The 26,613-nt window shown below is 40.9% G+C and overlaps 1 protein-coding gene across 2 annotated transcripts in view; it reads left to right on the forward strand.

Annotated features, from left to right (window-relative positions):
• ints8 (integrator complex subunit 8) overlaps positions 1-26,613 on the forward strand; it is a 91,664-nt gene that overhangs the window by 1,801 nt on the left and 63,250 nt on the right. For both annotated transcript variants that reach the window (XM_060823686.1, XM_060823687.1), the window contains exons 2-6: positions 9,634-9,781; positions 11,391-11,565; positions 11,710-11,850; positions 14,669-14,740; positions 25,772-25,823. In XM_060823686.1, coding sequence (XP_060679669.1) covers positions 9,652-9,781; positions 11,391-11,565; positions 11,710-11,850; positions 14,669-14,740; positions 25,772-25,823 — 570 coding nt within the window. In that variant the 5' untranslated portion in view covers positions 9,634-9,651. The remainder of the gene's footprint in view (positions 1-9,633; positions 9,782-11,390; positions 11,566-11,709; positions 11,851-14,668; positions 14,741-25,771; positions 25,824-26,613) is intronic.

Here is a 26,613-nt window from a genome sequence, read left to right on the forward strand (position 1 = left end):
GACTCTGACTGTGTTCGTTTTGTTTATAGTTTGTTGAATGTACATGCCATTGGCGCGTCCAGTACTGTAACCCATCTGTAATTATCCATCAGAAGATGGTGAACTGTCTGTTTGAACTATTCCATTTGGCGTATGTGTGCCAGGAATGACATTCACTAGAGAGTTCCAGGATTTTGCACTACTGACAGTGAAGGTACAGCAGTTATAATTCCAAGTTAGTGTGAACGATACTATGGCTTTAAGAGGTTATTTTGTCCTGATTTAAGAGGTTTTAAGGCAGAATTGTTGATCAGCCTACCAGAATCGTTTGAGCAAACAGCTTGTGAGGCCTTAGTTTTTTTTTCTAAAATTGGAACAACAGAAACATCCTGAGTGGGTGTGGTCAAGCTCCCATGGAGCCAGGGTTTTTAGTTTTAGTTCCCAGCAGTTGCTGTTGGGGTCTTGAAGTGGAAGCTATTTTTCTTCCCGGTTACAGCCAAAAGCTGTCTTACTGCTGCTGGAGTTGCATGTGAGGCAATTTGTTTTCTGAATTTGCCTTTTGCCAAAGCTGAGTTTGAGATGTTACTATATTTTCTATTATTGTATTTTAACTATAGTGTATGAATAAATAATGTTTTGGAATACATAAATAATGTGGAGTAGTTGCACCTGAAACACAGCATCTTAATTTAACTTTTTATTATTTTAAAAATAAACATCTAGGCTACCTTTTTAATATGTTTTGAGATCTCGTCTGGTCCTTAACATCAGGTTGATACATGTCTTGGAGTGGAACTTACAAATGCTGATTTTTCTACATACCTTCTGTCCTTGGCTCTCAAGGTGGTAGGTGTTACAGGTTTGGAATATCTTGTCAAAGGAGCCCTGGTGATTAATACTGTATATCATACATATGATACAGACTGCTGCCCATGTGGAGAGAGAATGTTGAAGCTGTGGGATGGGATGCAATCAGGCAGGCTACTTTGCTGTCAATGGTGTCAAGTTTCTTGATTATAACTGGAGGTACACACATTCAGAGAAAGTGGAGAGTATTTCATTAAGGTTTTGAAGTGTACCTTGTAGCTGGTGGCTAGGCTTTTGGGAATCATAAACTGAGTTAAGGCCACAATTCTCAACCATTGACCTACAATGTAGCCACAGTATTTTCACGGTTGCTCAAGTTAATTTTCAGATCAATAGTGAACAAAGAAGAATATCTGACCAAGGTTTTGACTCAAGTCGATTGGGAACTGCTGTGAATGACCCTGTAACAAGCAAGCTGCCCTATGAAATTCATCAACATCCTCTGACTCCTCCATGACAAGATGCCAACTACGATCCTCATAGATAATGTGACAGAATTCTATATGTATCATTGCCCTCACTCTTTTCTCTATCTTCAATGCCACCATTTTTCATCTTGTCAAGAACAAGCTTCCCAGAGGTGTGGATATTGTCCCCAGAATGAACGAAAACTTTTCAACATCAACCGGTTGCAACCCAAGAAGAAAATGGCACTGACCTTGCTTGTGGGACTTCAGCATGCAGATGATAATGTCATCTCTGCAGTCTCTGAAGGGAATCTTCAAATCTCGCTTAATGCCTTCGCAGAAACATACTGAAGTATATGTCTCCTCTACATTCCCAGGAAAATTCATAACCTTAACATTCTGTCCCAGGTCAAGTTCCGGTCCATCCCTCCATTTAAAATCAGCTGAGAAATCGTCTCAAGCACAGAATGTTTTGTTAGCTGGGAAGCTACCTCTGATCTAAGGCTGGCATCATTGCAGAGATTCAACATCACATCCAATCTGTGAGTGTCACCTTCAGACACCTAGTGATCAGCATCTTTGATAACCATGACATTCGTGCTGATAGCAAGATCCTTGTGTATAAGGCAGTCACCCTTGTGATTCTTCTACGTAGCTCCGAAATTTGGATGACATATAGACCTTGAAAAGTATCATTAACACTGCTTGAGACAATTTCGTGTATCAGCTGAGACGTTCTAACATCAGTGTCTTTGAATCACCAACATGAGAAAGGATGTGGAATGGGAGGAGATTACATAGTGTCTATCCAATATCTTTTGTAATCGCCTCCACCACTCTTAGGTAGTGCATTCCAGATCCCAATCTCTATGTAAAAATAAAATGGTCCTCATGTTGCCTTGCTTCCATAGGCAGTCTAGTTTCTTGACTCACTTGCCATTTGGAACAGCTTTCCTTTATCTGCTCTGTCTCAACCCCACCTGATTTTGAACATCTCTGCCACGTCTCCTGTTAACGTTCTCTTCCTAAAGGAGATCAATCCTAGCTTATGCAATCCAACCAAATAACTGAAATCACTCACACGTGGATCTATTTAGGTATAACTCAACACCCCTCCAAAGTCCTTCATCTTCTGCCTAAAGTGCAGTGCCTCAAATCTGACTCTATTATTGTTCAAGCTAAACCCAAGTTTTTGGCTGGAGAAATTCAGCTGAGTGCAATCATTCATTTTTCGCCCTCAGTAGAAGTCCCATTTTTTCTCTGCTCAATATGATCATTGCCTCTGTACGCACATATGGGTATGGGAAGGATGATGCCAGAGAGTGAGTGGATTTGCCGGGGGGGTGGAGTCATTGCTGCAGCACAAAATTTTAACAGTACTGTTCTCCCCAACGATTCAAAACAACCGGGAAATTTGCCAAACCTCAGCGCATTACACTGTAGGTCGGATGAAACTGTTCCATGGGATCTGTGTTTAGTGAATAATAAATGTTCCAGTCCAACCACATGAATCAGTCTTCAAGTGGAAATGCAAAGCTCATCATATCTCCCTTTCAGTAACTGAAATAAGAGACTGGCAGCCAAATGTGAATGTAACAGTGAGTACAACAATGTTATCTTTGTTATTTACTGGGAATCCATCCAGAATCAAGAAAGCCCAGGAAAGACCGGCAACATTTAAATTGAATCAGGATGGAAAGGCTTGCAAGGAATAGTCAGACAGCAGCAGAAACCTGAAGAAACTCTCATGAACCGAAGAAAGAGACATTGAATGCTTCTGTGAGAAGAAGAAAATGCATGTCAGCAGTGACTTAATTGATAGTGCTGTCATCTTGGAAGGTTTTGAGTTCAAGTCTCACTGGGGCATTAGCACAGAAATCAGAGTTGATATGGGAGCGTTGAAATGTGCTGCACTACTGGAAGTTTTTGTTTGGAAGAGATGTTAAAATAACGCTATGTCTGACACACTCAAGTGTACCCACAAAATGCAACCTTTGAGGAAGAATAGGGAGTTATCCAGTTTTTGTTTTGGACAATATTTGCTCCTCAACCAGCATTAAATGACAGATTATCTGATCATTATCACATCTAGTTGAGGGAGCCTATGTTTTGGAAATTGACTTCTAAGTTTCCTAATTCAGATAGTGACTAGATCCCAAAGATACTTTGACTGTAAAACGGACACATCCAGTGATTACAGGATCCCATATAAATTTTTTTTCTCTAAATGTAATAATACAAAGGAGATTAAAATATGTTGAAACTGAATCTGTTGTGGCAGTCGTGTGATGTTGTGCATTGGGAGAGCCCAGAATCTAGCAGAAATTTAAAAAAAGATCAAATTGTTACAATTTGGCTTGCCACCTTGACAGCAATTCAGTTAAAACCAGAGATATGTTACAGACCATTGCGCTAGAATAAGGAAAGGGGCAATATTGGGTGAGAAAGAGATGAGTACGTATGTGAGAATAGAAGTGTTAATGGAAAACTTCGTTCAATCTAAGACCAAAAAATCCAGGTTAAAATTTGGGTTTGTGGTTGCGAGACAAATGAAGTAGCAGTGCAGGTGAAATACTGGAAATTTTAGGTAAGATTAGTTCCAAAATCAATCAGCTTTGTTTAAGCAACGATGATCCACAAAAGGATGAACAAATGAGTTTGGGGCAAAATGGAGGCGATCATTAGGATGAATGTAAGACAATGAAAAGTACATTAAAAGTGTAATTTAGGAAGAAAGGGAAGATGTGATAAATGAATGAACAGCTGAGGCTAAGAAAGCAGTTCTTTAAAAACAAAACTAGGACTACAGTTGTAAGGTTAACCAGGAGAGTCACAGTTAATTTTACTACATGGATTGCAGCAGTTCACGTTAAAGCCCTTTATCACATTTTCAAAAGTGGAAATTAAACTTTGTGATTTTCACACAGATTTGGAGCAGGCAAAAACTTGTAAAGTCTGTTCCACCAGTCAGTGAGGTCATGGCTAGTCTTCAGCTTCCCCTCCACTCCCTAGTCTTGTCCCCATATCCCATGATTAACAAAAAAATCCCTCTGCTTTAAAATGCAATGGAGCATTGACAACCCTATGGACGGCTAGGGTCCAAGGGCAGGCAGAAGGGATTAGTTTAATTTGACATCCATTTCAGCACAACATCCTGGGCTGAAGTGCTCATTCCTGTGCTGTACCATTCTGTGTTTGTTGCTTCAGATCTATGTTCTAGTTCTTCGTTCCCAGTTTTCACCTGAGGACTAATTATCCATAAGTAAGTTAGACACTCTAATTCCGTAAGTTTTATTTCTGAATTGCTAATTCACTAAAATTTCAATCAAATGGCTGGGTCTGATCCCCAATACGAGGTTAGATATGATCCCTTACCTATTTACCTCTTCTGGATGTACCAAACAAATTCCCTGCAATTCAATACTCTAGCATTAAAGGAGTCCCAATCAATATAGAGGATTAAAGTCACTAACTACAACAACGCTCTTGTCTTAACATTTTCCCATAATCTGACCACACATCTGTTCCTCTATCTCCTGCTGACTGTTGGGAAGCCTGTAGTATGACCCCATCAAAGTGATGACACCCTATCCCTGTGCTGTACTCATATGGCCTTACTGAATAAACTCTCCAAAGTAAACTCCCTCCATACGGCTGTGATATTCTTTATAATCAATAATGCAAATGCCCCGCCTCTCTTTACATTCCACTCTGATGCCCGAAACATCTAAATCCTAGATGCTAAGGTGCCAGTCTTGACCCTGTCTCAATCATGTCTTTGGGAGAAAGTGAGGACTGCTGATGCTGGAGGTCAGAGTCGAAGAGTGTAGTGCTGGAAAAGCACAGCCAGTCAGGCAGCATCTGAGGAGCAGGAGAGTCTATGTTTTGAGCATAAGCTCTTCGGCAGGAATGGGGGGTGGCCCAAGGGGGCTGAGAGATAAATGGGAGGGGGTGAGGCTAGGGAAGGTAGCTGGAACAGCGATAAGTAGATGAAGGTGGAGTCAAGGTAATAGGTCAGAGAGGAGAATGGAGCAGATGGGTAGGAAGAAAGATGTCCAGGTAGGACAGTTCAAGAAGGCAATGCCAAGTCGGAGGGTTGGATCTGGGGTAAGGTGAGGGAGGGGAAATGAGGAAACTGGTGAAATCCACATTGATCCCGTGGTTGGTCCCAAGGCGGAAGATGAGGCGTTCTTCCTCCAGGTGTCTGGTGGCCAGAGTCTCGTGGTGGAGGAGGCTCAGGACCTGCATGTCCTAGGTGGAGTGGGAGGGGGAGTTAGTGTTCGGCCACAGGGGGACAGGTTGTTTAATGCGTGTCCCAGAGATATTCTCTGAAATGTTCAACAGGTTGGCATCCTGTCTCCCCAATGTGAAAGAGGACACAGTAGATGACGTGTGTGGAAGGATCCTTTAGGACCTTGGATGGAGGTGAGGTGGGGCGGGGTGGAGGTTTTGGCGCACGTTATGCATTTCTTGCAGTGGCAGGGGAATGTGCCAGGAGTGGAAGGGGCGGTTGGTGGAGGGTGTAGACCTAAAAAGTGAGGAAATGCGGGGGATTGGTCTCTCTGGAATACAGATAGGGGTGTGGAGAAAAATAAATCCCTGGTGGTCGGGTCTGTTTGTAGGTGGCGGAAATGGCAGAGAATGATGCCATGTAGCTGGAGGTTGGTGGGATGGAAGTTGAGGACGGATGGTGGGGGTGAGGGACTCTGTCCTTTGTAGTGATTTGAAGGGGTGGTGTTTAAAGGCAGAGGGGTGGGAAGTGGAGGGGATGCACTGGAGGCCATCATCGACCACGTGGGAGGGGAAATTGTGGCCTTTGAAGAAGGATGCTATCTGGGATGTTCTGTAGTGGAGTTGGTCCTCCTGGGAGCAGATGTGGTAGAGACAAAGGAATTCAGAATAAAGGATAGCATTTTTACAGGAAGCAGAGTGGAAGGAGGTGTAATCCAGGTAGTTGTGGGACTCGGTGGGTTGTAGTAGATGTCCGTGTTGAGTTGGTCGCTGGAAATGGAGATGGAGAGGTTCAGGAAGGGGAGGGGGTTGTCTGAGATGGTCCAGGGTAACTTGAGGTTGGGGTGGAAGGTGTTCATGATGTTGAGCACGAGATAGCGCCAATATAGTCATCAATGTTGCGGAGGAAAAGGTGAGGAATGGTGCTGGTGTAGCTGTGGAAGATGGACTGTTCCACTTACCTGACGAAGAGGCAAGCAGAGCTTGGGCCCATGTGGGTGCCATGGCTATCCCTTTGGTCTGGAGGAAGTGGGAGGATTTGAAGGAGAAATTGTTGAGGGTGAGAGCCAGTTCAGCCAATTGAATGATTGTGTCAGTGAAAGCATACTGGCTGGGTTGGCGAAAAGGAAGAAATGGTGGGCTTGGAGGCATTCATGGTGGATAGATGTTTACAGGGACTGGATGTCCATGGTGAAGATATGGCATTGGGGAACAGGGAAGTGAAAGTCATGGGGGAGGTGGAGGGGATAGGTTGTGTCCCAAATGTATGTGGGAAGTTCCTGGACCAAGGGGGACAAGACAGTGTCAATGTATGCAGAGATAAGTTTGCTGGGTCAGGAGCAGGCTGAATCAAGTCTCTGTAAGAGCTATAACATGATCTACTAATCTAGATCTGTAGTGTATTTTTATCTCTCCAAATTGTTATCGCTGTTGTTATTACCAGGCACATCAGATCACAACCTGAAGTTTAACTTGATAGATCATGTAGAAACTCTGGATGTGAGTCGATTGCTTTCATTGGGCCTGGATTGTTAAAGTTGGTTTATTCAAATGTTACATATTGTTGCATTCTAGCGAGCAGGCATTATGACATTAGCACTGGAAACAATTCTGATAATGTTTTTTCTTATTTATGAAGCCATGCTTTTTAAGGCATTTTCATATGTTCAAGTGCTGTACAAATGCTAGTTGTTGTCCTAATGTGTTGGCCTTCAGCAACTAGAACAATACCACCTAATTTCATCTGATTGAATTCAGATCATGTAATGGAGCATTAAAGTAAGTTGGAAATTTGAAATAAAAACAAAGTACTGCAACTAAATACCAAGTCTGGCCTTAAAGAGTCTCCAACATGAAATGCTAACTGTCTGTCCACTGATGTTGTTAGACCTACAAAGTATTTCCAACATTTTCTATTTATGTTTCATGAGGTGAAGCAATTTGTGATGGCCAGTAGGTAAAGGCTGGTGAATAAAATGGTCTGCTGTGAATAGACACACTGCACAGTACCTTGATTTTTTTTCCCACATTACTTGCTGTCACCCGTCTCATGCTTCCTACCATTTCTACACCATTCGTCACTTTACCCATTGGTCAAATCATTTTTTATTTGTAAAGTTCCTTGATATTTTGTGAATGAATAAAGTTGCTCAAAATATATAAAGTAATGCATTTCTGTCTGGGATAATTTTTCTTTGGGAGTTTTGCTAATAGTAGGTGTTCACGCTAACTTTGTCAGTGGCGAATACCTGTAATATTATTGCAGACAGATACAAAACGTGCAAAGCAGCTTTTATCACTGCTTAGAGGTGTTTCTCTTTACCTTCAAGAAATTGCAGACACTTCTGGCCCAATTCTTTGCAGACATTATGCATTTTTCTGGTCTCTATACGTAGTCAGCTGAACTGTAATCGTCCGCAGTGATCCTGCAGTCAACAGATCTCGTCTAAGGCCTGCGGTTCTACTACATCTACTCCAGAATGGTGAAGAATTCAACAACAAACAGGAGGTCAGGGTTCCACAAGAATCCCCATCTTCAACGGTGGGGAAGCCCAACTCATCAGCACAGAAGACCAGGCTGAAGTATTTGCATCAGTCTTCAGCCAGGAATGTTGAGTGATTCATTTTGGCCACCTACTGAGGTCCCCAGCATTACACACCACAATTTCAGCCAATTTGATTCACCCACATAATATAAAGAAACAGCTGAAAGCATTGGAAAGGCTGTGGGCCCTGACAGCATTCCAGCAATAGTGCTGAAGCCTTGTGTCCTAAAACTAGCTGCGCCCTTTACCAAGCTATATCTGTATAGATTCAACACTGGCATCTATCCAACAAATTGGAAAATTGTCCATGTATATCTTGTACACACAAATGAGGACAAATCCAGTCTGACCAATTGTGGTCCTATCAGTCTACATTTGATAATCGGTAAAGTGATGGAAGGGTCAATTGACAGTGCTATCAAATAGCACTTATACATAATAACCTTCTCAATGGCACTCGATTCGAATTCCTCCATGACTATTCAGTTCCTGACCTCATTGCAAATCTTATTTTAAACTTGGACAAAACAGCTAAACTCCAGAGGTGAGGTGAGAGTCATATTCCTTGACGTGTACACTCCATTTGACCAAGAGTGGCATTGGGTAGTCCTAGCAAAACTGGGCATGAAGGTGTTGGCAGATTGAAGTCATACTTACAACAACCACAAAGCCTTTTTTGTGCTATGTCCACCGTCCCAGACCCAGGACATCACTACAGGAGTTTCTCAAGGTAATACGTCAGGCCCAAAAATCTTAAGCTGCCTTATCCATCCAACGGTTTTATCATAATGCCTGAAGTGGACATACTCAGTGATGGTTACATGATGTTCAACAATAATTACAACTCCTCAGACACTGAAGCAGACTGTCTCTCTCCTAAAATTGTGACCTCTACCAGCTAAAAGGACAAAGGCAGTAGATGCTTGGAACATTACCACTACAAGTTCCCTTCCTCATCTTGTACCTTCCTGATTAGGAACTATATCACTGTTCCTTCACTGTGACTGAATCAAAGTGGTAGATGTCCTTTCTAATAGCATTTTGAATGTAATCCGTCAGATGTAGAAGACAGTGATTCAAGAAAGTAGCTCACCACCACCTTCTCTATGCATTTGGGCATGGGCACTAAGTTCTGATTTGGCCAGTGACATCCATATCTCATGATTTCATTTTTTTAAAAAGCTGTTGCATCCTCATATTCAGCAAAAACTCAGTCTCAACCTGAAGTGCAGTGATAAGTCTTGGCTACTACACTGTTTCATGTGTCAGCCTCATTCTCTAGTTAAATAAAATAATATCCAGCAAGATAAACTACCTCCAAAGAAACATTTCTCTGTCATTGGCAATGTTTAGAAAATGAGCCATGAATGTCTTGAGATTCCTGTCAAAATTGGAGGATTGGGAATCCTACCCCTGGAGGAAACGTGCATGCGTGTGTTACGAAGCACTAGAGTAGTAGACCTGGTCTGGAGACTCAGTACCTTATACCCTAATTGCTATAATATACCACGATGGTGGATCATAAAAAGGAAGCTACTTTTACTGGCCTGATGTGGGGAGATGTTTTATATTTTGCCTCAGTTTTAATCTTCTCTAATTTTCAGGACGAGCACTGGAGTAGAATGAGTGCAGAAGCAGCAGATCGTGAGGCAGTGACCTCTAGTCGACCCTGCACTCCACCTCAGACAATTTGGTTTGAGTTCTTATTAGATGAAGGACTGCTTGAAAAACATTTGCAGAAGTCTTATCCAGGTTTGTTCAATTTCCTGCCTGAAAGATTTGGCCAGGCAGTTTACAGCTCCTACGTTCAAAAAGCAAGTGTTATCAGTAATTACATGTTAATGACATGACTGTAATTGTATTTTTTTTGTAAAGAAACAGGAAACCCAACATCTGAGCTGCTTAGTAATTTCTTACAAGAAAGAAAACTTGCAAAACAAACTGTCATCTTTCAGTTCAATATTTTTGCAGATTTTAGGGAAAAAATAATCCTACAAGCTGTTGGTGACCTGGCAGAAAATATTTGACCTACGATGATCTAGTAACCATGCTAAAAGTCTAAAATGTCATGAATGAAATTGTAAAATGAAATTACTATCACTACTCTAGGGTACGTGTAGGCTATTAAAACTACGTTTAGAGTTTGCAGTTTGTTGCTTCTTAAGTGAGATATGCAATGCCGATATTGTGAATCAACAATTCGCAGTCATCAATTTAATGAAATTCAGCTCTCAAATATTAACAGCATCGAGGAACATAATATATTTGTGTAAAGATGCTATCTATTGTATATTAAGCCACACAAATTAGAAAATGACAGACTTCTCACTTGATGAAAGCCAAATCTAGATTAGGATTAGTACGCTTGGTCTCTATGATGCCTCACATGCTTCAGGGCGCAATAAAATTTTCAGCCAGGATTTCTGAATCTGCATTCTGTCCAAAATTATCTCCTGGATTGTGATTGTATTCAGAAATCAGGTTGAGAATGTGTTTTGAATTGTACCATCCATGACTGATATACACTGACATTGTCCAGAGTCAAACATGCAAAATGACTTTCAGACATGGAATTGTAGGGTTACTTGCATTTGCAGAATCAGCTTAACTCTGAGCAGTTTTGAGAGGAAGTAAAAAGGACTGAGAGATTTTTTTGTACAGCTGGCAATGCAGAATGCCTCTAAAAGCTTGTGTTGTGCTTCACTTAATGTGCAGTGCTGACTCCTATAGTTGCTGCAATTTGGAGGCAGTGCAAATAGCAATAGAGCTTCCAACACACATCAAAACACATGGGTTTTTCAGGTGCCCTGTGTAGTTGCTTCACGTGAAAATTAGAATAAAAAGATTTCATTTGAATATTTTTGTGGAGTATCAGATTTTTTAAAAAATGATTTCAATATGTTGCAGTGGTTACAATTAAAAATTATACAACACCAGGTTATAGTCCAACAGGTTTATTTGGAAGTACTAGCTTTTGGAGCGCTGTTCCTTCGTCAGGTAGCAGCATTCCAAAAGCTAGTATTTCCAAATAAACCTGTTGGACTATAACCAGGTGTTGTGTGATTTTTAACTTTGTCCACCCAGTCCAAGTCTGGCACCTCCACATTATGCCAGTAGTTGTAGTTAGTGAAATTGCTGCCATTTTTAATGATCTCCCTGTGAAATATCCTCCACCATTTCAGATCAGACAGCAAGATTGTATTTCATCTGAAAGTTTTCTAATGGACAGTGTTCTCTTTAAATATTAAAAAAGAACCCAAATGAATATATGAATTTATTCATTTTAACCTTCAAACATCATTTAACGTATCAATAATTATATTATTTCTATGTTTAAAAGACATTATTTTTGTTGAAACAGATCCGTCACCGATTCAGCTGATAAACCAATTTTTGGAGCAGGCCTCCAAACCCTCTGTAAATGAGCAAAACCAAGTGCATCCACCAACTGACAACAAAAGGAACCGCACATTGAAGCTCCTTGCTCTTAAAGTAGCTGCCCACTTGAAGTGGGATTTAGAGTTGCTGGAAAAAAGGTAATTCTGAAACATTTTTTGCATTGTGAGACCTTCTATTTAAATGTCAAAAGTATTTCTTTAAAATTAATAGCCTTGAAAGGCATTGCTCAACATTTTAGAAGGAAGTGGCATTTTATTAGTGGTATATTTATCTTCCACCAGTTTGACTGTTCCAGTGCTGAATATGCTTCTGAATGAGTTGCTGTGTGTCAGCAAGGTTCCTCCGGGTGTAAAGCATGTTGATCTTGATCTGTGCAGCTTGCCTCCGACAACAACGATGGCTGTACTAGTGTACAATAGATGGTAAGTTTGGATATCTCTTTTGTAATGCATGCTTTATAAATAATTTTTTTTGTTACTAAACTGGGTAGACCACCATTTGTGATCATGGTATAAGGCTTTTGATACTGCTCACCTTCTTAAAGTGCTAGAAGGAGCAAATAGCCATAAATTAAGTTTTCAACTGCTCCTTGATGCTTGCATTTTGGAAAGAGTTGAAATTTCTACTAGCTTAGTCAAGGAGACAAAAGCATTTTTAAAAATTCACTTGTAAGCTGTTTGCATCACTGGCTGCACCAGACTTTTGCTCATCCCTAGTTGCCCCTGAGATGGTAATGGTGAGCTGCCTTCTTGAAGTGCTGCAGTCAATTTGATGTTGGATGGAGCTGCACTCATCCAGGTAAGTGTGATTATTTCATCACACTCCTGCCTGGTGTTAATAGATGGGGGTTCAGCAATAGTAATAACATTGTATTTCAGGAGCAATGGATAGATTTTCACTTGGAGGAGGCAGTCATTGCCAGATGCTTGAGTTGTATGAATGTTATTTGACATTTGTTGGTCCAAACCTGGATACCATCTAGAAATTGATGCATTTGTACTTGGACCCCTTCAGTATCTGAGGAGTTGTGAATGGTGCTGAACATGGAATTATTAGTAAACATCCTCACTTCTGACCATATGCTTTCCAGAATGTCATTAATAAAACAGCTGGAGATGATCGGGCCCAGGAGACAGCCCTGAGGAGCTCTTGCAGTGATGTCCTGGAGATAAAATGACTGAACTCCAACAACAACAACAACAACATCATCCTTTGTGACGCAAATGAATCCACCCTTACACTGATTTCCATTGATTGTAGATTTGCTCGGCTTTTGTTATGCCACATCAAGTCAAACATGAGGTTGATGTCAAAGGCAGTCATTCTCACCTTCTGGAGTTCAGATGTTTGACCATGTTTGAGCCAAGGTGTGATGAGGTCAGGAACTGAGTGTCCTGGCAGAATCCAAACTAAATGTTAGTGCACAGGTTATTTTTAAGATAAAAGCAAAATAGAAGTCTGAAATAATCAGCCTGAACTAAAAATGCTTTAAAAATCAGTACTGGCAGCACCAGGAGACAAACAAAATTATTGTTTTGAGTCTTTTTTTAGATCTGAAAGGGGCTGAAAAATTGTATTTTTAATGCTATTGACAGAGGAGCAAGTGAAACAGATTGTGAGAGTACCCACAGCAAATAACAAAGGGTGCACTAATCATGGTAAAGGAGAGGCAGAGATGTAAAATAGGTATAAATTATAGATATGTCACTAGCTTAGTAATCCAGCCTTTGTTTTCGCGGTAATGTTTTCGGGATATAGGTTCAAATTTCTGCACGACAGATGGTGAAATTTGAATTCGACAGAATCTGGAATTAAAAGCTGGTCAAATTAAAAGCATGTAACGATTCTTGAAGTAGCAATTCACTAATGCCTTTTTGAGAAGGAAATCTGTCTTTCTTACCTGTTCTGGCCAACTCCAGACCAATATCATTGTGATTGACTTTTAACACAACCTTAGACATTTATAAATGGCCGAGCGAGCAATGGGCACATTTCATGAAAATTTGAAAAGAGGAGAGCATTGATGCCCTTTGCTGAGAGCAAATGCACGAAAGGTGCTTCAAGGAGGGTGTGGGTTGTAATCACACTTCAGATCAAAGGTCATGCTCCTGATGTTGTCGAACTGAATGTCGAGTCCTGAAGGGTGTAAAATACCATAGTGCAAAATGAGTTGCTGTTCCTCCAGTTTGCATTCGGTGTTGTTGGAACTCTGTAGTGGGCCTTGGACAGAAATGTTAGAATGGGAACAAGATAATTCATTTAAATGGCAAAGAACCAGAAAGTCAGGGTTCTGGACAGATTGGAGGTGTTCTGCAAAGCATTTGGTCTTGCGAGTACAATCTCTCTAGAATTTTCTGTTTTCATTTCAGTTTATTATTACTGAGCAAATGCTGCTTGATAACACTGCTGATGATCCTTTCTCTCATTATTGATGATCAAGATGAAACTGATGGGATGGTAATTGCCAGGTTGGATTTGTCTTCTCTTTTCTGTGCAGGACACACCTGAGCAATTTTCTGTATTATTGAGTAGATGCCAGTAACGTAATTGTGCTGGAACAACTCTGCTAAGGGCATTGAAAATTCTGCAGTACTACTGCTAGAATATTGTCAGGGTCCATAACCTTTGCAGCATCCATTGTCTTCAGCCTTTTCTTGATATTTCATGGAATGAATGAAATTGGCTGAAGACTTGCATCTATAATGCTGGGCATCCCCAGAGGAGGCTGAGATGTATCATCCATTGGCAAGATTGTTTCAAATGCTTAACCTTATCTTCGACAATGGTGTGTAAGGCTTCCCTGTCATTGAGGATGGGATTTTGCAGAGCTTTCTGCTTTTTAATGGGTTGTTTAAATGCCCATCACCATTCATGATTGGATGTGACAGTGCCTCAGAAAATTGATCTAATCCAGCAGTTATGGAACTGCTTAGCCTTTTCACTTGCTTCTTGCGCTGTTTGGCACACAAATAGTCCCACATTGTTCATTTCTTAGGAATACCTAGTTCTGTTCCTGGGCAGCTCTCTTGCATCCTTCAGTGAATGTTTGTGGAGAGTAATTAATAAAAAAAAAAGTACCGAATGTACAAAATGATCTGCTGTGACATTAAAAAAAATTACATGTTAATGAGCTTAATTTTGTTGGTTTGTGATGCAGGTGACTGTGTTTTATATATTCAATAAAAGTGGAAAATTTCCTGACTCTTCCATTCTGAAGATTCCTTTTATTTATTTGAGCAGGGCGGTTAGAACAACTGTCCAGAGCAGCTTTCCAGTGAAACAGTTAAAACCTGGTCCTCCACAATTAAACATGTGAGTACAGTGCCATGCACAGAGTTTTACTTGTAGGTTTAAAGCAGATATTTCTTCACTTTCTTTATGCTGGAGTGCAATTCTATAGAGAGTAGTCATACTTCACTAATTTCAAATAACTTAGAGTCATCTAAGCTGTGGGGGCGGCAGTGGCTCAGTGATTAGCACTGCTGCTTCACAACAACCGAGACGGGGGTTCGATTCCAGCCTTGGGTGACTGTGCAAACTCCACACAAACATTCTCCTCATGTCTGCAAGGGTTTCCTCCCACAGTCCAAAGGTGTGCAGTTTAGGTGAAGTGGCCATGCTAAGTTGCCCATAGTGTTCTGGGAAGTGTAGGTTAGGTGCATTGGTCAGGGGTAAATGTAGGTTAGAGGAATGGGTCTCGGTGGATTACTCTTTGGAGGGTCAGTGTGGACTTGTTGGGCCGAATGACCTGTTTCCCCACTGTAGAAATTCTATGATCTATGATTTCGGCATTGGCTTGTTGAGTGCAGATGATATTGGCTCAATCTTGTCTGGCCTCGTAATTAGATCAATTGTAACTAGAGAAACATGGTTAGGTATTCTACCCCTTAAACCTGCTTAACCGTTCAATTAGATCATGGCTGATCTTTAACTCAAATTCATTTATCTTTATATAGTTTCTAGGGGATCCTGCAGCAATGGCAGGGAGGTAAAACCTTCAGTAGTGAGAGAGACAGGAGGTGAGGGAGGCCTCCAACAGGATCTTGGTAGTCATGAGAGCATTGAGAGGCTGCAGGGAAAGTGGGATATGGAGGAATGCTGCTTGAAAAAAATAGAATAAACTCATTTTATCCTGTTGCACAGGCAACTTCATTTGTATCCGAGAGTCAGTTTTTATACAGCAAGGTGCCTACACTTATTTGAGTTAAAAAATCACACAACACCAGGTTATAGTCCAACAGGTTTAATTGGAAGCACAGTAGCTTTCAGAGTGTCGCTCCTTCATCAGTGATAGTGGAGAGCTCAATCCTAACACACACAATTTATAGCAAAAACTTAGTGTGATGTAACTGAAATTATACATTGAAAAATTGATTGTCTGTTAAGCCTTTCATCTGTTAGAATACTGTGATAGTTTCACTTCTTTATGTGTAAGTCACAAAACCTTTTTTTAAAAAGTTGCATTCTCAGGTTAGCTATTAACAATGGTGATAGCTAGACAATATGTTGAAGGTGTTGGCCCCCTGCGTTCTCTGTCTATGCCATGATGTTTAAATTGATTCTAATCTTAAAAAGTGCAATAATGGAGTTTTACATGAATGCATGCAGTTTTTGAGCAAAGTACAATGTAACCCTGCAAGTACAAATTCACCCCACAAAAGATGTGTGTTTGTGTTTGTGTGATTGTCGGGGTTGGGGGTTGCAAGTGTGAGAAAGTGTGTGTGTGTGGTGAGTGCAGAGTATCTTAAGTCTGTGAGTGGGTACACGTGGGAGTGTGTCTGTCTGCAAGGGCGTGTGTGGGTGTCTGTGTGGGCGTCTGTGTATGTGTGTCCATGTGTAGTGTGTATAGGAGTGTGTGTGTGTGTGTGTGTGTGTGTAGTGCAATGGTTGTCACCTATAATGTGACATGAACCCAAGGTCCCAGTTGAGGCCCTCCCCATGGATACCGAACTTAGCTATCAGCCTCTGCTCGGCCACTTTTCCCTGCTGCCTATCCCGAAGTCCACCTTGGAGGATGGTCACCCGAAAGTCCGAGGTTCAGTGTTCTGGACCACTGAAGTGTTCCCCAACTTATACACTTATTTGAAATTACGTCAGTTTTCTTCTGTTCTTTGTGCTACTAGAGTTGACAGTCTTGAAATGGCACAAATAAAACAGGATGCTTTGTCCTGGGTGATGTCAAGCTTCTTGAGTGCTTTTGGAGCTTCACGCATCCATGCAAGTGAACAGTTCTCCATCACACTCCCAACATGTGCCTTGTAGATGTTGCTGAAAATGTGTTGCTGGTTAAAGCGCAGCAGGTCAGGCAGCATCCAAGGAACAGAAAATTCGACGCTTCGGGCAAAAGCCCTTCATCAGGAATGAGGAAAGTGTGTCCGGCAGGTTTAGATAAAAGGTAGGGAGGAGGGACTTGGGGGAGGGGCGATGGAGATGTGATAGGTGGAAGGAGGTCAAGGTGAGGGTGATAGGCTGGAGTGGGGTGGGGGCGGAGAGGTCAGGAAGAAGATTGCAGGTTAGGAAGGCGGTGCTGAGTTCGAGGGAATCGACTGAGACAAGATAGATGTTGGACAGGCTTGGGTGAGTGTTAGGAGGTGAATTATTCATTATACATTCCTCACCTCTGTCCTGCTCTTGTTGTTAGTCTAGTTGAGTTTCTGGTCAATGGTAAACCTCAGGATGTTGATATGGGTTCAGCAATGGTAATCCATTGAATATCCAGGTATTAGATTCTATCTTTTTTGAGTTGCTCCTTGCCTGGCATTTCTGTGTGCAAGTGTTCCTTGCCAGTTGTCATCCCAGATTTGGACATTGTCCTGTCTTGCCGTGTGTCGATATGGACTGCTTCACTATTTGAGGAGTCTGTCAACAAACGGTACTGAATATTATGCAATCATTAACATACATCTGTACGTAAGCCAGTGCTGCTGAATATTGAATATAAGTCAACAACCCTTCCAGTTTCTGATCTCATGACGGAGGGAAGATCATTGCTGAAGCAACTGAAGGTTAGGCCTAGGACTTGAGGCACTCCTGTTGCATTGTCTTGGAGTTGATCTCTAACAACCATAGACAATTTCCTTTTTGGACTAGGTATGTTTCCAACCAGCAAATAAAAATAGAAGGTGCTGTAGAAATTCAGCAGGTGTGCCAGCATCTGTGGAGAGAAAAACACACAGTGCTTCCAAACTGATATGACTTTTCTTCAGAACTGGGCACCAATGACTTCAGCTAGCAAAGAGATTCCCCTAATTCCCACTGCTTCAAATTTTTCTCGGGCTCCTTAATGCCACAATCAGTCTTAATATTGAAGGCTGTTCCTCTCATCTTTTGCTTATAATTTAATTTGGTATACAGAACTTGAGTATTATTGGATTTTAAAAAAACACTGATCATACTCAACCAGCTTGCACTTGTAAAGCTCACAACAGTGTCTAACATTGGATTTGATTAGTCAATTTGACAAGGTTTACTAAATAATCTTGAATACTAAGAATTATGCAACCAATTCCTCTCATCAAGAAAGGAAATAGGGAAATACCCGGCAATTACAGACCAGTAAGTCTCACATCTGTCATCTGCAAGGTGTTAGAAAGGATTCTGAGGGATAGGATTTATGACCATCTGGAAGAGCATGGCTTGATTAAATGCAGTCAACACGGCTTTGTGAGGGGTAGGTCATGCCTCACAAACCTTATCGAGTTCTTTGAGGATGTGACGAGAAAAGTTGATGAGGGTCGAGCTGTGGATGTGATGTATATAGACTTCAGCAAGGCATTTGATAAAGTTCCCTGTGGTAGGCTCATTCAGGAGGTCAGGAGGAATGAGATTCAGGGGAACATAGCTGCCTGGATACAGAATTGATTGGCCAACAGAAGACAGTGAGTGCTAGTAGAAGGAAAATATTCTGCCTGGAAGTCTGTGGTGAGTGATGTTCCACAGGGCTCTGTCCTTGGGCCTCTATTGTTTGTAATTTTTACTAATGACTTGGATGAGGGGATTGAAGGATGGGTCAGCAAGTTTGCAAACAACACAAAGGTTGGAGGTCTCGTTGACAGTATAGAGGGCTGTTGTAGGCTGCAGCGGGACATTGACAGGATGCAGAGGTGGGCTGAGAGGTGGTAGGTGAAGTTCAACCTGGATAAATGTGAGGTGATGCATTTTGGAAGGTTGAATTTGAAAGCTGAGTACAGGATTAAGGATAGGATTCTTGGCAGTGTGGAGGAACAGAGGGATCTTGGTGTGCAGGTACATAGATCCCTTAAAATGGCCACCCAAGTGGACAGGGTTGTCAAGAAAGCATATGGTGTTTTGGCTTTCATTAACAAGGGTATTGAGTTTGAGTCGTGAAATCTTGTTGCAGCTCTATAAAACTTTTGGTTAGACCGCACTTGGAATAGTACGTCAGTTCTGGTCGCCCTATTATAAGAAAGATGTGGATGCTTTGGAGTGGGTTCAGAGGAGGTTTACCAGGATGATGCCTGGACTGGAGGGCTTATTAGATTAGATTAGATTACTTACAGTGTGGAAACAGGCCCTTCAGCCCAACAAGTCCACACCGATCCGCCGAAGCACAACCCACCCATACCCCTACATTTACTCCTTTTACATAACACTACGGGCAATTTAACCTGACCAATTCACCTAACCTGCACATCTTTGGACTGTGGGAGGAAACCGGAGCACCCGGAGGAAACCCACGCAGGCACGGGGAGAATGTGCAAACTCCACACAGTCAGTCGCCTGAGTCGGGAATTGAACCCGGGTCTCCGGCGCTGTGAGGCAGCAGTGCTGACCACTGTGCCATCGTGCCGCCCACGGTGGCATTATCTTATGAGGGGAGGTTGACTGAGCTCGGACTTTTTTCATTGGAGAAAAGGAGGAGAAGAGGGGACCTAATTGAGGTATACAAGATAATGAGAGGCATAGATAGAGTCGATAGCCAGAGACTATTTCCCAGGGCAGAAATGACCAACATGAGGGGTCATAGTTTTAAGCTGGTTAGAGGAAAGTATAGAGGGGATGTTAGAGGCGGGTTCTTTACACAGAGAATTGTGAGAACACTGAATGCGTTGCCAGCAGCAGTTGTGGAGGCAGGGTCATTGGGGACATTTAAGAGACTCCTGGACATGCATATGGTCACAGAAATTTGAGGGTGCATACATGAGGATCAGTGGTCGGCACAACCTCATGGGCTGAAGGGCCTGTTCTGTGCTGTACTGTTCTATGTTTTAATTGAACATTGGGAGCTGGGCTTATAATATGATGAATTTGATATGTACTAGAAGTAACATATGTTAATACACAGGGCCCTGTTCTCTGCAGACAGAACATGTATACACAGCATCAAATCAGCAAAATAGATGACAGCCATCCTCTAAGAACAGCGTCTTAACAAATCAGAATCAACCTGCCTTATTTAAAATTTAAACAAAACTGTTTATAATCATTATCTGCTGTATTTTCCATGGCAGCATCAGTACTAATCAGAAGTTGCTGGAAAAGCTCAGCAGGTCTGTCAGCATTTGTGAAGAGAAATCAAAATTAATACAAAGGATCTGAGGAAGGGTCACCTGACCTGAAACATTAACTTTTTGATTTCTCTTCACAAATGCTCCTGTTGAGCATTCCCAGCAATATTTCTGATTTACAGCATTTGCAGTTCTTTTGTTTTGTATTCAGTACCAATCAGTGTCCAATTACCAAGCAATCAGTGTTCTGTTCCTAAACTATATAAATTATGTTTTCTCCTGACATTGGTATTTCTTGCAAATTGTCCTGATGAGTGCAAACAGAAAGCTTCCGCATGTTTTTTTTTCAGTTGCTTTTGATGAAGCATTTCATCACTTCACAGTCGTGCCTGTGATCAAATCTTACTTTGGTATTGATCTGCAAAAGCCTGTTTAGCATGCTTACCTTCTAATTTATGCATTTTGTCATTTATACTGGTGTTTAAACCGCTATTTGTATCAAAATTCAAACAGAGAAATTACTTCCCTTTGTTGTACACTGTTAGGGAGTGAGAGTTGGAAATTGAGGCCATCATTTTATAGTCCTATCTCCAACAGGAGTAGGTAGAAAGGGGTTCCCTCTTATCAGGAAGCTCTGCCTCTTCCAGCCCATTTACAAAACTTGTCATCAAACCCTCTTCAAAAATATCCCTATAATAGCTGTCCATTTCTAACATTGTTTTCCTCTCAAGCTTTTTAACATTTTGTCACCTCTAAAGTTTGCTGTTGTGCATTTGAATGTTTCCATTCTGTTTCTGCACAAGTCATGCAGTTAAATGGCTCTCAACAGAATCAATGAAGACATCCTGCAAATCAGGAAAGAAATTGAAGGTTATAGCAGAGCATGTTTGAAAAGATTATTTTAGTGTGAGGAGACTAAATGAGCATAGATTAGGTGGACCAAATGGGCTTTTCTGTGCCATAGGTTCTATTAATCTTGTAGTGCTTTTTTCTCACTTGATATACAGCAGCCTGTAACATAGTCAACCACCATATTTTCCTTTAATGCTTTGCCTCTGTTGGAATTCACCAATTGATTCCACTCTTAAATATACCATATTCTTCAACACTTGGTTCAGTGTCAACTTCTATCTGATTTGATTCTGTGAAGTGTTTTGGTATAATTGTTTGAGAGGTTAAAGCACAATAGGAATGTAAGTTTGTTATTTTTGTTCTTGCGAGCATATCTCCTGACTGGAGGTGCTAGATTCTGGAATGACCCTTTTGCGTCAAGCTTTCATTTAGCTGAGTTCTAAAAGCATGATGCTTAAGCATTTGAATGGGTGGCAACAATAATATTTTTTCTCTGGCTTTACTTCCTTCCAATAGTTATTTCTGGAGGTTCCCATGGAATATATCTTTAGACATATTCTGTTCCTTATCTTACATCACTACTGTTGACCTATTTGAAGCCAATATGTTGTCAGCCTGCTTGCTTGGCATCCATTTACGGATTACCCACAATGTGCAAAAATCAAAACCTTGGCTTCAAGGCCTGTAAGAGCTCAGATCCTTCCAGAACAGATTCCATCTCTTGATGCGCACTTGTATTTGATTCCAAGCTAGTTTTCAACTTCATAATCTCTCTACCACGAAGACTTCCTTCTTTCACATTTTGGCTTAATTCTTACCAAATCTCATATTTTCCTAGGAGTCCTGTCAATGCATTTCCCATCTCTAGATTTGACTGTTTCATTGTGTTCTGGCTTGCCTCCCATCCTTCACATTCCATAAATTTCAGAGTTTATCTAGAACTCAGTTGACCATACCTAACCTGCAACCAGTCCTCCTCCCTCCTCATCACTATGCTTCATAGACTCCCATTCTCTCAACTTCCCCAATTTTAAAATTCTTGTTCACATCTTTAAATACCTCATGATCTAACTCAAACTCTACAACCTCCTATAGCTCCATATTCTGAAGATATTGTATCCCTCAGCTCCAGTCTTTTGATCTCCTGGGAATCCTTTTTTGTCACCATGTGTCTTCAACCATCTAAGACCTCAGCCTTGAAATTCACTCCCTAAACCTCTCTAACACTTCCTTCATCTTTTGAGATCCTTCTGAAATGTATCCTTGATCTATCTTTTGTGCAAAAACCAGCATATGAACAAGGATTTGATTAGAATGGTGCTGGAAATGCATAGCAGGTCAGGCAGCATCCGGGGAGCAGAAAAATCGATGTTTCAGGCAGGAGCCCTTCATCAGGAATTTCAAATCCCATCAAAATCTTTTATGTTTCAATCCAGTCACTTCTCACTCTTCTAAGCTCCAGCAGATATAAGTCTAACCATTCCAATCTGTTTTCCTATAACGAGCCATTCATTCCACATAGGAGTCTGGCAAACATTCTCTGTCTAGTTTGCACATATTTGCATCCTTTAAAATAGGTGACCTATACTCGAAATCATATTCAAGATGTGCACTCACCAATGCCCTAGATAACTAAAGCTTGTGATAAATATTGGTATTCCATTAACGTTCCTAATTTCTCACTGTACCTGCATGCTAACCTGCCCTGATTCCTGCATTAGGGCACCCAGATCTCTCTGCAATCTCTGACCATTCGGATAGCATGTATGTTTTTTTTAAATTCTCCCTGCCAAAATACGCAATTTTGCACTTGCCGACATTGCGCTTATTTGCCACATTATTTATCCACTCACTTTAGCCTGTTTGCATTTTTCTGTAACTTCCTTACTTTCCTATCTATATTTGTGAGTTTGGCATGGACCTGAAAATTTGGCAGGGATATTTATCTGTCCTTCCATCCAAGTCATTTCCATAAATTGTAAACAGTTTAGGCCCCAGCACCAATCCCTATGGTACAATACTCACTACATCTTGAAAACCTCTCATACTCGTATCTTATACTTTGGTTCATTGTCAAATATTGTCTTATTCCATTTCTGTTAAGTGCTTTGGTATATATTTGCAAAATTAAAGGCACTCCTGATTGGTGATACGTGATTCTGTAATGAACCTGATGTGTCATGCTTAAGGATTTAGATAATTTTGTTTTAATTGACATCCATATGAAGACCTGAGATTTCTTGATTGCTTTGAATGAGTAACTACAATAATATATTTCTCTGCACAATGTTGATTTGCCTCCTAAAGATTAAACGTTTTTGCATAATCTTTTAATTTTTTTTGCTGGCAGTCAGACTGAATGCAAAGTGTGAACCTGTGCAAGACCTCCAAGAAAGCCTTGTAATTAGAAACATTTCCTTTTTATATGAATGCATCTGGTCTGCATCGGGCAACACTCCAGAAGTGAATAATTTCAAGTCAGAAATATATTATGGAAAAACTAGTTCTGTGATTCTCAACAGAATGTTTTAGCTTCAGAATGACTCTGACTTTGCTTTGTACCTTTGGGCTGATTGACCAACATTGAGAAAATTCACTATGACTTCCAAGTATGTATTTTTAATCCACCCATTAGAACATGAGACATCTCTGCAGCAGGTGGGATTTGAATCAAAGCTTCTGACATGTGGCAGGGACATTATCAAAGCACCAGAAGAGCTGTTTTATTGAATTTGTATGCTATGCTGACCTAGAAAAACAGAACAGAATGGACACTTCACTGTGGTTATAGCTGGGAATTCAGGTTCACAATATTCCTAGTTTTGAAAAATGTTTTTTACCCTGAGATTGTCTATTCACAGAATCACAGAATTGTTATGGCATAGAAGGCGGCCATTCAACCTGTTGTGCCTGCACCATTTCTATTCCTTACTGCTGATCACCTGCCCTTTCCCCATATCCCTGCACACCATTTCTATCCAAATAATCATAAATTAAATTTTGTGTGTGCGCCCATATACCCAAAAGTGAAACAAGTCATAGAGAACTCTTGAATGCCTCTATTGGAGCATGCAAACTTTATTGTATCTTGATGAATATAGAACTACTATCACCTGGAGCAATTGTTTTAGAACTTTCATTCTAAAGCAAAAAGACATCTTTAACAAAAATAATTCATTGAGGTAGATGTTTTCTAATCAGCCTGTTCAGAGATGTTACTATCTACTTCTGGAGGAGGTGGGACTCTTACCTTGGCCTCCTGGCTTAAAGTTGGGACATTACCACTGTGTCACAAGAGACCCCTGAATTCCTTGATACAAAACTTTCCTGACCAAGTTGATCAGAATGTAATTGCACATCTTTGGAGCAGGTGGGATTTGAACTCGCGCCTCCTGCTCAGAGGCTGGAACAATTCCACTGCGTCAAGTTCCTTGATGTATTTGAGTGCTTAATATCGGGTAGATGATTTTGGCAGATGGTTTTATCTCAGAATTAAGTATTTTAATCACAATTTAATTCACCACATATGATAAAATAACTTTTAAAAAAGTAATCAGAACCTTTTGATATATTGCTATGCCGCAGTTAGTTTCTTCATAAATTACAGAAAAGAGCAAGATGTGGAGGTTCTGGTGTTGGAGTGGGCTGGGCAAAGTTAAAAATCACCTGACAGCAGGTTAGAGTGCAACAGGTTTATTTGGAAGCATAAGCTTTTGGAGTGCTGCTCCTTTGTCAGGTAGCTGGTGGGGCAGGATCATAGGACATTAGAATTTACAGCAAAAGATCATAGTGTCATACACTGATACAATATATTGAACAAAAGAGAAAGTTAGCCTTGTCTCAGTTGTACAGAATGTTGGTAAGACAACATTGGACAATTGTCCGTAATTCTGGTCCCCCTGCCTAAGTAAGGATGTACTTGCCAGAGAGGGAGTACTTCGGAGGTTCACTAGACTGATTTCACCAGCCTCAATAAAAGCCAAGCCATGTAGAATCAAAATGAGGAGGAACTTCACCACTCAGAGGTGGTGAAATCTCTGGCCCAAAGGGCTATGGAAGTTCTGGCATTGAGTAAGTTCAAGACAGAAATTGATAGATTTCTCATGACTGATTGCATGGAGGTATATGGTGATAGTACTGAGAATATGGCATTGAGGTAGATGATCAGCCATGAACTGAAAAGTAGACAGACTTGAGGTGCTGAAGGGCATATTACTGACACTTGACAAATAAAGACAAATATCTCTCATACATTCTTAACCACCTTATCTATCTGTCCTGCTGCCTTCAAGGATCTTTAGATATGCATACCAAGGTCCCTCTGATTCGCTAGACTTCTTCCTGGGGTCCTACCATTCAACGTGTACTCCCTTTCCTTGTTAGTCCTTTCACAATTCATCATCTCTCATGTTTCAAGATTTAAAATTCTGAAGAGACTTGATAGGATGGATGCTGGAGCAATGTTTGCTCTTGTTGAGAAAATAAAGAACTTGGGCTCACAGTTTTAGAATAAGAGGTCTCGTTTTAAGACTGAGCTTGGATTTTTTTTTTCTCAGTTGTAAGTCTGCAGAATTCTTTTCCTCAGAAAGCAGTGGCAGTTGGATAATTGGATTTATTAAAGGCAAAGTTAGATTTTTGATTGACGGGAACCAAGTGTTAGGGCATGAGACAGGAAAGTCGAGTTGAGTCCACAGGCAGATCTATAATGATTTTTTTTGGATAGCGAAACGGGATCGAAAAGCCAAAAGCCTAATCGTAGAATCTTAAGTACAGTGTTCCTCTTTTATCTAGACTAATGTCAGTGTTTCATTGGTGGATGTTCAGTTTTTAAGTGGAACATTAAACTGCTCAGATTGATTTAAAACATTATATGAAGAAAGCTTCGAATCCTCCCGTGAGCTAATGGAATTTCATATGCAGAGGGCAATGTTTTGGTGTATGTTCACCATTGCATTTGCCCATTACACGCTATACTGGAATTTCGTGTTCTATTAAACATGTTCTTTTCTGCTCTTGTGCACAGAATGAATCAGATGCAGCAAGAAAAAGAATTGACAGATAACATTTTAAAAGTCGTAAGTTTTGTACTTGCTCTATTAATGTTTTGAAAAACAACTGTTAAGCAATATCAAATTTTCTTAGTTTGTATTCTTAAATGGAATAGTACTTTAGTGGAAAGGTAAAGAAACTTCAATCTGTGAAGACATAGAGTCATAGTCATAGAGATGTACAGCATGGAAACAGACCTTTCGGTCCAACCCGTTCATGCCAATCAGATATCCAACCCAATTTAGTCCTATCTGCCAGCACCTGGCCCATATCCCTCCAAACCCTTCCTATTCATATACACATCCAAATGCCTCTTAAATGTTGCAATTGTACCAGCCTCCACCACATCCTCTGGCAGCTCATTCCATATACGTACCAGCCTCTGTGTGAAAAAGTTGCCCCTTAGGTCTGTTTTATGTCTTTCCCCTCTCACCCTAAACCTATGCTCTCTAGTTCTGGACCCCCCGATGCCAGGGAAAAGTATTTGCCTATTTATCCTATCCATGCCCCTCATAATTTTGTAAACCTCTATAAGGTCACCCCTCAGCCTCTGACGCACCAGGAAAAACAGCCCCAGTCTGTTCAGCCTCTCCCTATAGCTCAAATCCTCCAACCCCGGCAACATCCTTGTAAATCTTTTCTGAACCCTTTTAAGGTTCACAACAGCTTTCCGATAGGAAGGAGAACAGAATTGCACGCAATATTCCAACAGTGGCCTAACCAATGTCCTGTACAGCCGCAACATGACCTCCCAACTCTTGTACTCAGTACTCTGACCAATAGAGGAAAGCATACCAACTGCCGCCTTCACTATCC

This window comes from Hemiscyllium ocellatum, chromosome 4 (assembly GCF_020745735.1).
Source record: "Hemiscyllium ocellatum isolate sHemOce1 chromosome 4, sHemOce1.pat.X.cur, whole genome shotgun sequence".
Taxonomy (NCBI): domain Eukaryota; kingdom Metazoa; phylum Chordata; class Chondrichthyes; order Orectolobiformes; family Hemiscylliidae; genus Hemiscyllium; species Hemiscyllium ocellatum.